At 45.5% G+C, this 12,095-nt stretch overlaps 1 protein-coding gene across 2 annotated transcripts in view; it reads right to left on the reverse strand.

Annotated features, from left to right (window-relative positions):
* LOC144127859 (inactive peptidyl-prolyl cis-trans isomerase FKBP6-like) overlaps nt 1–12,095 on the reverse strand; it is a 67,087-nt gene that overhangs the window by 28,202 nt on the left and 26,790 nt on the right. For both annotated transcript variants that reach the window (XM_077660826.1, XM_077660825.1), the window contains exons 3-4: nt 5,601–5,826; nt 4,946–5,076 (exon numbers count right to left, since the gene is read on the reverse strand). In XM_077660826.1, the coding sequence (XP_077516952.1) occupies nt 4,946–5,076; nt 5,601–5,826 (357 nt within the window). The remainder of the gene's footprint in view (nt 1–4,945; nt 5,077–5,600; nt 5,827–12,095) is intronic.

Genomic DNA, 12,095 nt, shown 5'->3' on the forward strand with positions numbered 1-12,095 from the left:
CTAGGATGCTCTTCGCATAGCTGCCAACCTGGCTAGATCAAAAATCAGGAGATTTCTTATGCACACCAGCAGGGGAGGGGGGGAAGGGGGGTGAGAATGTTCTGCACAATGACGGCCTAGCTAGCCTTAAACAGCAAGCATGAAATGCAACCAGCCACAGCTACTTTGGCTTGGCTTGATTTGGCTTTGATCCGTTGCTTAGCCGATGGTGCGGAAGGTGATAGCATGCAACATTACTAAATTACTTGTTCAATTTGCAAACTCCTACGCAGCGGATGTTGCCTTTCCCTGTACCGCCGAGTGGGGGCACTCTCATCGCTGCTTGACCAGCTTCTCAGCAGAGTAACCATGCTGACCACGCCAGCGAAGCGTTTTTGCGCCAGGTTTCTTTGTTGGGTTAAACTGAACTGCAAATAGATCGCTGCTCCTGTGTGCCGTTGCCAAATTTACATAAGTGCGTTTGGAGCGACACTGCTTGCGCGGAGTTGGCTCCGGCTGAAACTCAACACAGAAGCCGCAATAGTGTCCGTGCACCCGAGCTATGCGTCCGAGTGTCAGTGTGCCCAAGCTTTCGACCCGTCTACTCTCAAACCAAGACAAGACCAGAGTTCTACGTAATGCGGGACCACAATGCCTGAAAAGCAGGAAGATAACCTCAGCTACTTGAAAAGAGCAGTGGACGAAGCTGTTGTCTGCTACTTAAGCGGATGTGTAGTGCACAAATTTTAAAACCACATGGCATGCATTCTGTGCTTAAGAGACATAAGCAGTCCAAATCCCACTCTTGGCTCAGATGCATAGCTTACCACTAACAGGAGTTTTAAGGAAGGCTGCATGATGCCTCCAACAGTTAAGATGTTGAGCGTGATGAAAGTTATCCCGAAGTAGTTTCTGCTACATCAGACAAAACATTTTCTGGAAAGTGCTGAAGAGCTAGAGAAGTGCAGACATGTGCAGAGCACATATCGGTATTCACTTGTCATATATTGAACTTTGTTATTCTTACAAGAATGCACTTTTCCTCTAGAGACGTTAATTACGATGTAGACAGCAAGGAAAGGTGGCTGTTGCGAACAAAAAAGCATGCGTTTATAACTATTTGGCCCATTAAAAGTGGCTCCCATTCAGGTTTATATGTTTTTTTTCCTATATGGATTGAATAAATTGATTTCAATATGACTTTTGCTATTACTGTCCTTTTTTGCACTTTATGTCCTCAATAAAGTCGAAGTTTCAGGGTGGTAGTGCTGCACATTCCTTTTAAAAACCGTGTATGCAGCGTTGACTGTGCTGGTTTAAACCGATGGTACTTGGCTTTAGGTTTCGATATTTTTGGCAGCATGCAATTCATCTACCGTTTCATGGCGCGCCGTAAGCAAAGAGTCTTTAGTTTTTAGGGAAGCAAATGAAACAAAATACCATACCAAGATCCAGATGTCTCATCGAATTAGCTAATGATTCAGACATCCTGACCGTACCTCTGCCGCCCAGGACCATTCTCACGGTCTTAATGCCACTGAGCGGCACATTCAGAATAATACTTGTGCACTAACTTGAAAATATCTTCATTAAACCGGAATTACCGGCGTAAAGCGCCATGAAACACGGCGCGCTCGTCTCGTCTCATAGCGATAGTTCTTGCGACGAGACCGGCCGGACCGGGCCAACAGCGTCAAAAGCGCCACCTCGTGAGAGGAAGCGGAAGAGGGCCAAGTTTGGCTGCCGAAATTCAGCGCAGTTTGCAAACTGACCAGGTAATCCAGTAACGTTGATAGTGTGCTAGTGCGGCCATTGATGGTGATGGGCTATTACGATGTGGCTGCCGATTCTGCCGTGCCAGTTTCGCAAAAGATCGGTGACAATGTGGAACTGCCAACCTGCAAGGAGGTGCTTGAAATGCCAGACGGGCATGTACATGAAGCGAAGCTCACGGCCAAAGTACAGTAGTGGCTTTCTGCAGGGGAAAACTTCCGGGAGAAAAAGGGTAGAGGGCTCCAACACCGGTGTTGGATGTGTCAGTCATGAGGCGTACAAGTGCATCAGGACATGGATGGGCAAAGAGAGCAACATCGGATAGTTTTGCTTTGGCGGCTTGAAAAGAATCCACAGCAGCTGAAGGCCATGTAAGTCGCGCAGAGTTTGGTTTCCTGCCTTGAAGCATGTCCGTCAATAGCTTGTGCAGTACTGCACAGTGACGTATAAAGCTGCGATAAAAACTGCTCAGACCATGAAATTCACGGAGTTTTTGGACTGAGCATGGCTGCGGAAATTCTTGAACGGCCTCGACAGAAGAGGTCAAATATCCAAACGGTCGACACGACGACCACGAAAGCCGAGCTTTGACTCGCCAAATTGCCATTAGAAAATTATCATTTAAAACTCGCATTGGAAATGTGATTAATTGGATTAACCGTGGTGCTATGAAAATCTGTTAATGCTATTGGCTGGAGGGCCTCCTCTGAGGGGCATCTGCTGCTTCATTCTTGAGTTGTATCCAACAATAGTTGATGATTGTGAATCTTTTTGTTATGGCGCAAGAGCGTCTCAGGCCAGAGAGCGCCACGGTGCAAGGTATTTTCATCTACTCAAGGTCAGGTCAAAGACCCATTTCCCAAGCAATTCACCCTAAAGAAGCCGAGCACCAGACCAGGAGGAAGCTTGTATCCATTGCATCACCAGTGGGCACCCGGTGGCACTGGGGTCGAACCCCGCACCTCGCGCATGCGAGGCAGATGCTTAGACCACTAGGCCACCGCTGCGGTACATGAACAATAGTTAGCAACACTGTGAATTAATTCTTGATTAATACATTAAAGGAACATTCAGGACAAATAAACATTCTTTTCCTGACATTCTAGTGACAAAGAGGCTACTTAAACTAAAAATAGACCTTTTATAAGCTGCAAAAGTCCAAAAATGAAACACACGTGTCACTGCCACCAGCCTTTTTCACAAGTAAAATGCAGTGGCGTCAAACTTTTGAATCCCGATATCTGAGGCTCCACTTTTTGCCAGTGATCAGAGTTTGTAATTCCCTTAATGTGATCAGCGTGAACTGAGAGCCAGAAAAAAAATTCATTTTTAAAATTTCTTAGCAATAAAATTTTCCTTTGATGCTGAATGCGCGTCAATGGAGCCACAAAAGGCCACACAAAGATATTTTACAAAATGCGAAAATTGGATGAAGTATACACAGTATATATAGGGCCTTCCGTTTTTGGGTAAAACTTGATTTTACCTGATTCTTGTACCCAGAAAAGATATATTGAAAATCAGTCAAACCTGATTTCTACCCAAAAATGCACTTTGAAGAGAACATAGTTTTAGAGTGCAGAATGCTCGGGACACACATAAAAATTAGCAGCAACCTTGCACTTAATCAAGACAGGGTGTTTTCAATTAACTGACGATTTTAAATCTCTTAAGCTTGTTAGTCATGACTCAGCTTAATTTCAGAACTAGTTAAAAAGTATGTTTTCGAAGCGAGAGGCCAGAACAGGTAGTCAGCTTACGTCTTACCGGTATTATTGTCTCAAGCTCTAACCAAGCTTATGGCATGCTGCTCACAGGCTCTTGAACGTTTAAAATAGTTGCCATAATATTAAATCAATGTTTTTCCACTGTATGAACAAAGGCAGAGAAGCCTTGCATGGATGCGAAAATGCTATGTAAAATATGGTAGAGTAAGGTATGGAAAAAATTGCATAAATAGAAAAAATTAATGCTGATTAAATATATGGTAATGCAGATGATGAGCACTAGCTATGGAGACATAATCACATTTTAATCACTTGATTAATGTGATTTAATCATGTTCATTGTCAATACCATTCACACAAGCTACTCCGGATTTCCTCTCAATTTCCTATCCTCAGAGCATCATTATCATCATCATTATCCTAACTACGTCCACTGCAGCGCAGAGGTGCCTCCCATTTTTCTTCAATTAACCCTGTCCTCTGTATCCCCGCAAACTTATTAATTGCATCCGCCCACCTAACCTTCTGCCACCCCCTGCTACGCTTGCCTTGTGTTGGAATCCACTCCATTACCCTCAAGGATGAGTGGTTATTTTGCCTTCGCATTACATGCCCTGCCCAAGCCCATTTCTTCCCCTTGATTACAGCTGGGATGTCATTAACTCGCGTTTGTACCCTCACCCACTATGCCCACTTCCGGTCTCTTAATGTTACGCCTATCATTTTCCATTTTCTTTCCATAGCTTGCTGCACTGTTCTCAACTTAAGCTGAACACTTTTTTGTCAGCCTGCCTGTTTCTGCCCCATAGGTGAGTACCAGTAAGATACAGCTCTTGTATACTTTTCTCATGGGGGTGTATCAAAATTCTACAAAAGCCAGCGCGTGGGGAATAAAGATGACAAGGAAAAAGCTATGTTCTGGAGATGTTGCGGACGGCTTCTCCAACAGCTGGATCATAATGACACAGTTGACCACATCTGTTATTGTATCTTGCCAGTACTCACCTACGGGGCAGAAACGTGGAGGCTAACAAAAAGGGTTCAGCTTAAGTTAAGGACAACGCAGCGAGCCATGGAAAGAAAAATGATAGGTGTAACGTTAAGAGACTGGAGGCGGGCAGATTGGGTGAGGGAACGAACGCGTGTTAATGACATCCTAGTCGAAATCAAGAGGAAGAAATGTGCTTGGGCAGGGCATGTAATGCGAAGGCAAGATAACCGCTGGTCCTTAAGGGTAACGGAATGGATTCCAAGAGAAGGCAAGAGTAGCAGAGGGCGGCAGAAGGTTAGGTGGGCGGATGAGATTGAGAAGTTCGCAGGCAAAGGTCTGGCAAAGGACCGGGTTAATTGGCGAGACATGGGAGAGGCCTTTGCTCTGCAGTGGGTGTAGTCAGGCTGCTGATGATGATAATGATTATAAAGAGGTACCAATGTTTAATAACACTGCTTAGAAAGGCATTACGTACACACAGCGGTGGGGTTGGTTCCGCATTCGTGAAGAATCAAATGGCTCGTCAGACATTTCAAGGTAGGCGTTATAGTGAAAGCACACACCGCTTCCTGGTGCCACAACTGGCCCTGCACCAGGTCGAAGCACCTGCAAAAGTATTAACGAAAATTTTTAAAAATCAGAGCTCCGAGCACACCTAAAAAGCTGCAAATTTTTACCTATGACCGATTTCAAATAAGAGCAGGATGTGCATCGTAGACACACGCACACACACACACCACACACAAAGAAAAATTATTCTTAACTGAAGCTTTGTGTTACAGTATGGTATGATGGTTTTAACATCTTGCACCTGTCCCTGGGCTACAAGTGGCTCTGTAAAGATCGTAATCAGGCTCATGATGATAATATTGCATAGCACATGGGCTTCTAGCATTTTGCCTCCACCGAAATGCGACTCCCGTGACTGGGATCGAACCCGTGTCTTTCTCGAGTCAGCAGCCGAGCGCCGTAACCACTGAGCCACTGCGGCAGCCAGAACAGAGTAATGTTCCACTGTATAGCATACACACCCCACATGGCGCTAAAGCAAAAGTAACCACCACTACAAGAATAGAAATGCTTGTGTACATTATCATCAAATTCTGGCAAAAAAGAATCCGCCAGCTTACTTTCTTGAGGACTCCTCGGTCTTTGGTGACAGCTTCCATTAACAAGGCCATCCTCTCAAATGGCAGAGCCAAATCAGCATCTGAGTCTGCTTCATCTTCACTCTCACCTCCATTTAATAAATCTACACGAAAGTTGTCTAATAATTCTTCAGCTTCGAAGACTGGCTCTTGCTCTGTGCTGCTTGATTCTTGTTCTATCTCCAATACCATTCCATTCTGCACATTCCTGCAAGAAGAATATTGAACATACTATAATAATACCCAAGTCAAAGAATAACGTTTTTTTATTTTACATTTTCATTCTGTGAAAATTCAATGAGCAAAGTGAATCTGCAAGAACAATTTGAAGATTACTGTTTAAAGGAGTATAGACCTCAATTTTAATTGCTTGTTTTCTTCTTTGTAATCATGCGTAAGGCATTATTATACATCAATTACCATGTGGTATTCTCCTATGAGCACTAAATAATTTATAATCGAGTTTATTTCTTGTGCTGTTTCGGTTTCTGTTTCAACAGCTGAACAATGACAGTGACGCAAAAAAGTGGTTATAGGTCACGTGAGGCATGAAAAAACTGCAATATAATTGCTGCTTCTATATTCATTGTCATTCCGGATCTTGAGAAAGGCTGGCTTCAGCACTGTGGTGAATTAAAACAATGAAGCAGTGATTATATCACAGTTTTTCCATGCCTCATGAGATATATGACCACATTTTGATGGCATAGCCACCTCTCGGTTGTCGAAACCAAAACCGAAACAGTGTGACAGAAAAATTCAATTGTAAATTATTTAGCGGTTGTAGGCGAGTGCCACCACATGGTGATTGATGCATATAGTGTCTCCCGCACCATTGTAGAGAAAAAAAAACATGGCACCAAAATTAGGTATGTAGCCTCCTTTAAAATACTGGAAGAATTATATCCATAGTTCAGGCAGTGCTTAAGGGGGGAGCCGGGTCTTGAGGGCGAAAAAATCGCGAAAAAGGCGATTTTCCCATTTCATTATTTTTGGATTCCTTATGCTTTCCTGCATCTACTATGTCAAATTCAGACCCCAAAGACGTTATAACTGAAATATTGGCTATAATATAGCTCAAATGACAAGGATCGCGCGCATCCAATACGCCAAATTCGCCCGTTTTGTAGCGTCCGCGACTTCAAAACCCCGCCGCGGATTGTGGCCATCTTGGTCTCATTCGAAGGAGCATCCTTTCGGCTTGCTTTCCCGCCAAGCAAAGGCATCCCAGACTACCCAGCAAACAAAATGCAAAGCAAAAAAGAAAACCAGCATAGAGCTACTTCATTGGTCCCTGCGTGGCGCGAATTCAAACGGCCGCATCTGATTGGTCGGAAGCCGTTTCCGGCTGCTCCATGCGGAAACACGGACAACTAGCGTAGTCGCGATGGCTCGAAAGTTCCACACCGTGCACAAATTTGGCAAAAAACGCAAGAAACGTGCCGAAAAGCGTCGCAGAGTGCCTCTGTCTTCAGCGGAAACCACCGCGGACCTTTCGCAAACGTCGGAGCGCACAGCAACAGCGGAACGCGGTTCGGCAAGTGCGGCGGCCTCGGACCCGCCGCGAACGCCTCAACGCGGTCTAGCGAGAGCGGCGGCCGCGTCGACAGTTCCCGATATGGATGTTTCGGCTAGCTTCAGCTTGCAACCGGAACGCACAAGAGTGGACACGCACTTCTTGTCAAGCGAAGAGTGCGAAGTTCTGACGCAGCGAGCGACGGAGAGAACGGCTGAGTTGGCATCAGTTTCGGCGACGACGCGAAAAACGGAACTTCTCGCAACGACGCCTAGTGCGCCGGGCGTTTCGTCGACGGCGTTCACGATTCTTGACCTCGATGCAGTGAACAGTTTACCGCAATCTACTGCGTGCCGGACATGTCGTGGGACCGTGAAAATCACGAAGGACAATGTCGAGTATGGACTAGCTGCAAAGCTAAGAATGAAATGCTGCGGTGAAATTGGTGCTGAATGGAGCTCGCCTAGGGTCGCAGGGCAGTTGGAGGCAAATTGCAAGCCTTTCGAAATAAATTTGCTCGCGGCGCGGGCTGTTCAAAGCACCGGACTGGCACAAGCAGCTCTAAACGACCTTTTCGCAAATCTGGGAGTGTCGCATAGAGGACTTCATAAAAAGACCTATCACGACTACCTGAAACAGAAACTGAACCCGGCAGCAACACGAGCGTGCAGCAAGAGCCTGGATGAGTGTGCCAAAAGAGTGAAGGACATCTACAAAGAACTGCACTTTGGAAATCCAGGGAACATTGCTGTAAGCTTCGATGGAACCTGGCACACGCGAGGTCACTCGTCTCACATTGGAGTTGCCGCAGTCATCGAAATTTTTTCTGGATATGTACTGGATTATGTTGTTTTGTCCAATTTCTGCCTGGGATGTGAATGTGCACCAGGAACTGACAGCCAGGAGTATCCTCAGTGGAAGGAAAAACATGAGTGCCAGAAAAACACAACAAGCAAGGCAGGCCAAATGGAGGCTGAGGCAGCCCTCATTCTGTTTCAGAGGTCCCTTTCTCGCCACGGCCTGAGGTACACCACAATGCTGTCCGATGGTGACAGCAGGTCGTACCTCGCTGTACAAGAGGCCCAAGTGTATTGGTTCATTTTAGTTGAAAAAGAGGACTGTGTAAATCACATCCGAAAACGAATGGGCACAGCACTCAGAAACATCGTTTCAAAGAAGGCCAATGAGTGCATCGGTGGCAAGGGTCGGCACACTGGAGACCTCATTTCAAAGCTGACCAACTACTATGGATGGGCACTGAAATCAAATATAGGAAATATTGATAGGATGCAGAGGGCAGTCATGGCAACGTATCATCATGTTACATCAAATGATGAGCAGCATAACCACACCCTCTGCCCAAGTGGTGCTGAATCCTGGTGCAAGCACAATGCAGCCATAGCCAGAAATGAGCTCCCACCCAAACACAAGTACAGTCTGCCTCAAAATGTGTGCCAGGCATTACTTCCAGTGTACGAGCGCCTTGCTGACAAAAACCTTTTGCAGCGATGCCAACGCTGCAAGACTCAGAACTCCAACGAGGCCCTTCACTCCCTCATCTGCAACCTCGCATCTAAAGACAAGAATGTGTCTCTTTTTGCAGTGCAGAATGCTGTAGCAGAAGCTGTCATGCGTTTCAACCATGGCACACAGCATGCCAGCTCTAGCATACTGAGGGAGCTGCCGTTGGAACAAAGTGGCAACTGTAGCTCTAGAAATATGGTCTAAGAGCACTTGCTGCTGGGCTAGTTGGTTTTGGTTTATAATTAAATAGTTTTTAGGCGCAAAAAAGGACAAGACACATAGGGTAGGTGACAGGACGAAGCGCCAACTTCCAACTGATTTTATTGCATGCGTGAAACGTACTTAAATAGCTTGTCGTCACATGTGCAGATGGGTCACCTAAAGCTCAAGTACAACTTGATAAGGCGCGCTTCCAGGAATTTCTTTTCACAGTCGTACAATACTATCGATGTGTCACTTACGCACAGGTCGCCTTTCTTTTTGATAAAAAACGCTTCTATCAACTCCCTAGCATTAGTATTCCAGCTTTTGCCCAGAATGCGCACATCAGTGAAGCAAGGCTCACAATTGCGGGACGGGCACTTACTAATGTGCTTAGTTAGATGTGTGCCTTCCTTTTTCTGCTCTACGTTTCTCTCATGTTCCCTCGTTCGCTCATTCAGGCACCTGCCAGTCTGGCCTATGTAGGAGTGCCCGCAAGACGGGGATTTCGTAGACCACCCCTTCAGCACATTTGACGAACGGTCTCCTGTGCTTAGTTCCGCAGCCTCGTTCCTTGCTGTTCTCTTTATCAGTACGGGAGCAAAGGCCACCTAGCTTTCTCGGTGCCGAAAAGGCGAGCCGTACAGCATGGCGGCTGGCAACTTTTTTCAAATTATGGGCCACACGATACACGTATGGCACCACCACTGGTCTTACCTCTTCTCGAAGGACCTCTGGCCTAGCTCTACCACTCTAGCTCTACTGGTAGAGCTAGGCCAGAGGTCCCTCGAGAAGAGGTAAGACCAGTGGTGGTGCCATACGTGCATCGTGTGGCCCATAATTTGAAAAAAGTTGCCAGCCGCCATGCTGTACGGCTCGCCTTTTCGGCACCGAGAAAGCTAGGTGGCCTTTGCTCCCGTACTGATAAAGAGAACAGCAAGGAACGAGGCTGCGGAACTAAGCACAGGAGACCGTTCGTAAAATGTGCTGAAGGGGTGGTCTACGAAATCCCCCTGTCTTGCGGGCACTCCTACATAGGCCAGACTGGCAGGTGCCTGAATGAGCGAACGAGGGAACATGAGAGAAACGTAGAGCAGAAAAAGGAAGGCACACATCTAACTAAGCACATTAGTAAGTGCCCGTCCCGCAATTGTGAGCCTTGCTTCACTGATGTGCGCATTCTGGGCAAAAGCTGGAATACTAATGCTAGGGAGTTGATAGAAGCGTTTTTTATCAAAAAGAAAGGCGACTTGTGCGTAAGTGACACATCGATAGTATTGTACGACTGTGAAAAGAAATTCCTGGAGCGCGCCTTATCAAGTTGTACTTGAGCTTTAGGTGACCCATCTGCACATGTGATGACAAGCTATTTAAGTACGTTTCACGCATGCAATAAAATCAGTTGAAAGTTGGCGCTTCGTCCTGTCACCTACCCTATGTGTCTTGTCCTTTTTTGCGCCTAAAAACTACTTAATTATGTAGCTCTAGAGCTGCTGAGAAAGATAGGTTTCGTGCTGTGAAGTCCGAGAAAAAGCGTGCTGCCTCGGCAGCTTTCCAGACTTCCATAATAAAAAGGCAGCGTGGAAAACCTGATGAAGACTATTGCCCTGGGGCTTTCTAAGCCTTCACACTGCATAAGTGAATGCTTTCCTCCTCAATAAATCCTCTCATCTCATTGTAATTAGTTTTTTGTGTTTTTCTCAAAATCAAAATTTTGCTAGTCTCAAATTTTGTGAGAGGTGGGGCTTTACAACTATTCAATAAATTTTCATCATTCTTTTTTTATTTGAGTCCTATATGTGTTGGGCTTGCAATAAGAGCACAGTGCAACTAATATTTGACTTGGAACATTTCAAAATTTTATACCTATTACAAAAAGGCTGCTTTCAGTTATTGACTTGAAAATTAGAACTTCCACAACTTTGTACAGAGTGAACACAAAATGATGAAACAAGTCTTATTGCAAACCTTAGCCTTCCAGGGACATGCTCATGCAAGTTTTACCTATTTCTATAAAGCAGTTCTTTTTCTATTGTTTTCATAACAATCAGACTAAGTTATTAACATAAAATGTGATCTATACACCAGAGAATACATCTGACTGCATAATTTAAATCAGCATGCAAAACTACATAATTCTGGAAAGTTTCAGGTTTGTAGCTCTAAAAATAAAAAACATGCCACCAAAATTAGGTGTCTAGCCTCCTTTAAAATACTGGAAGAATTATATCCATAGTTCAGGCAGTGTTTAAGTATTTATTGCTCCCTCAAGCATTTTTTCTAGGGAATCCATCATACTGTATTTACTCGTGTAATTTGTGCACTTCTTTTGTTTAAATTAAGGCTTCAAAAAGGGGATTCACAAGTTACGCGAAGGTTTTGTGAACACATCCTACAACTCTTCAAAAGGCCGTAGTGAGCAATACATACTGTTTATTGCTACCTATACGTCACCACTCGCAACGCATCCCTCGCTGGCCAAAAACAAGCCGACTCCAAATATATGACATATTCCTTCCCGACCAGCCCCATGTTACGTAGCTCTCTACGGGGTGGCATCGCAGTGCATGCGCAGCAATAAACGTGCAACAATACAACCGCAAAGCCAACAGTCCGAGGAAAATGGAAATAACAGGTGATAAAACGGGCCCCTCACATGCAGCCTGGCTGACTAGCGGCAAACCGAACAGCAAGCGGTTCGGTAGTTTCAGACTTCAGTGCGCACGCTACTGTTCACTCGGGAACGCTACTGCCAGTGTGAGTGAGCCGGGTAAACGGAATGCAACTCGTCCCCTTGCCACTTTCGCAGCCGCACTAGGCGCCGTAGCTGCGAAAGGTGTGCACATGGCGCCGCAGCTGCACTGATCTTCCCAAGCCACATTTCCAGACATCCGTGTGATGCAGTGTATAATGTGCGTGCAAAAGTTTTTTGTTTTTTTTTTCATAACCTGGGGTAACAAATTAGGGGAGTGCAAATTATGCGACTGAATACGGTATCTGACAATTGCTACTTCTACAACCAATTCTGTATGAAAAGAAAAACTTACGGCCCAGTGGTCGTCACGAAAAATTCTACATTGCAAAGGGCAGTACTAAGCCATACATTGACAGTGTAGTCCACTTATAACGATACCACATTGTGATGCGCCACCAGCGCCCTCAGCACTAGCGGCGGCCTGACGCTCGCTCAGGCGGGAGAAGCAAGGTGAAGAAAAGGAAGTGAGACGCGGGGCGCG

The sequence above is a fragment of the Amblyomma americanum genome, chromosome 4 (genome assembly GCF_052857255.1).
Source record: "Amblyomma americanum isolate KBUSLIRL-KWMA chromosome 4, ASM5285725v1, whole genome shotgun sequence".
In the NCBI taxonomy this organism is placed as follows: domain Eukaryota; kingdom Metazoa; phylum Arthropoda; class Arachnida; order Ixodida; family Ixodidae; genus Amblyomma; species Amblyomma americanum.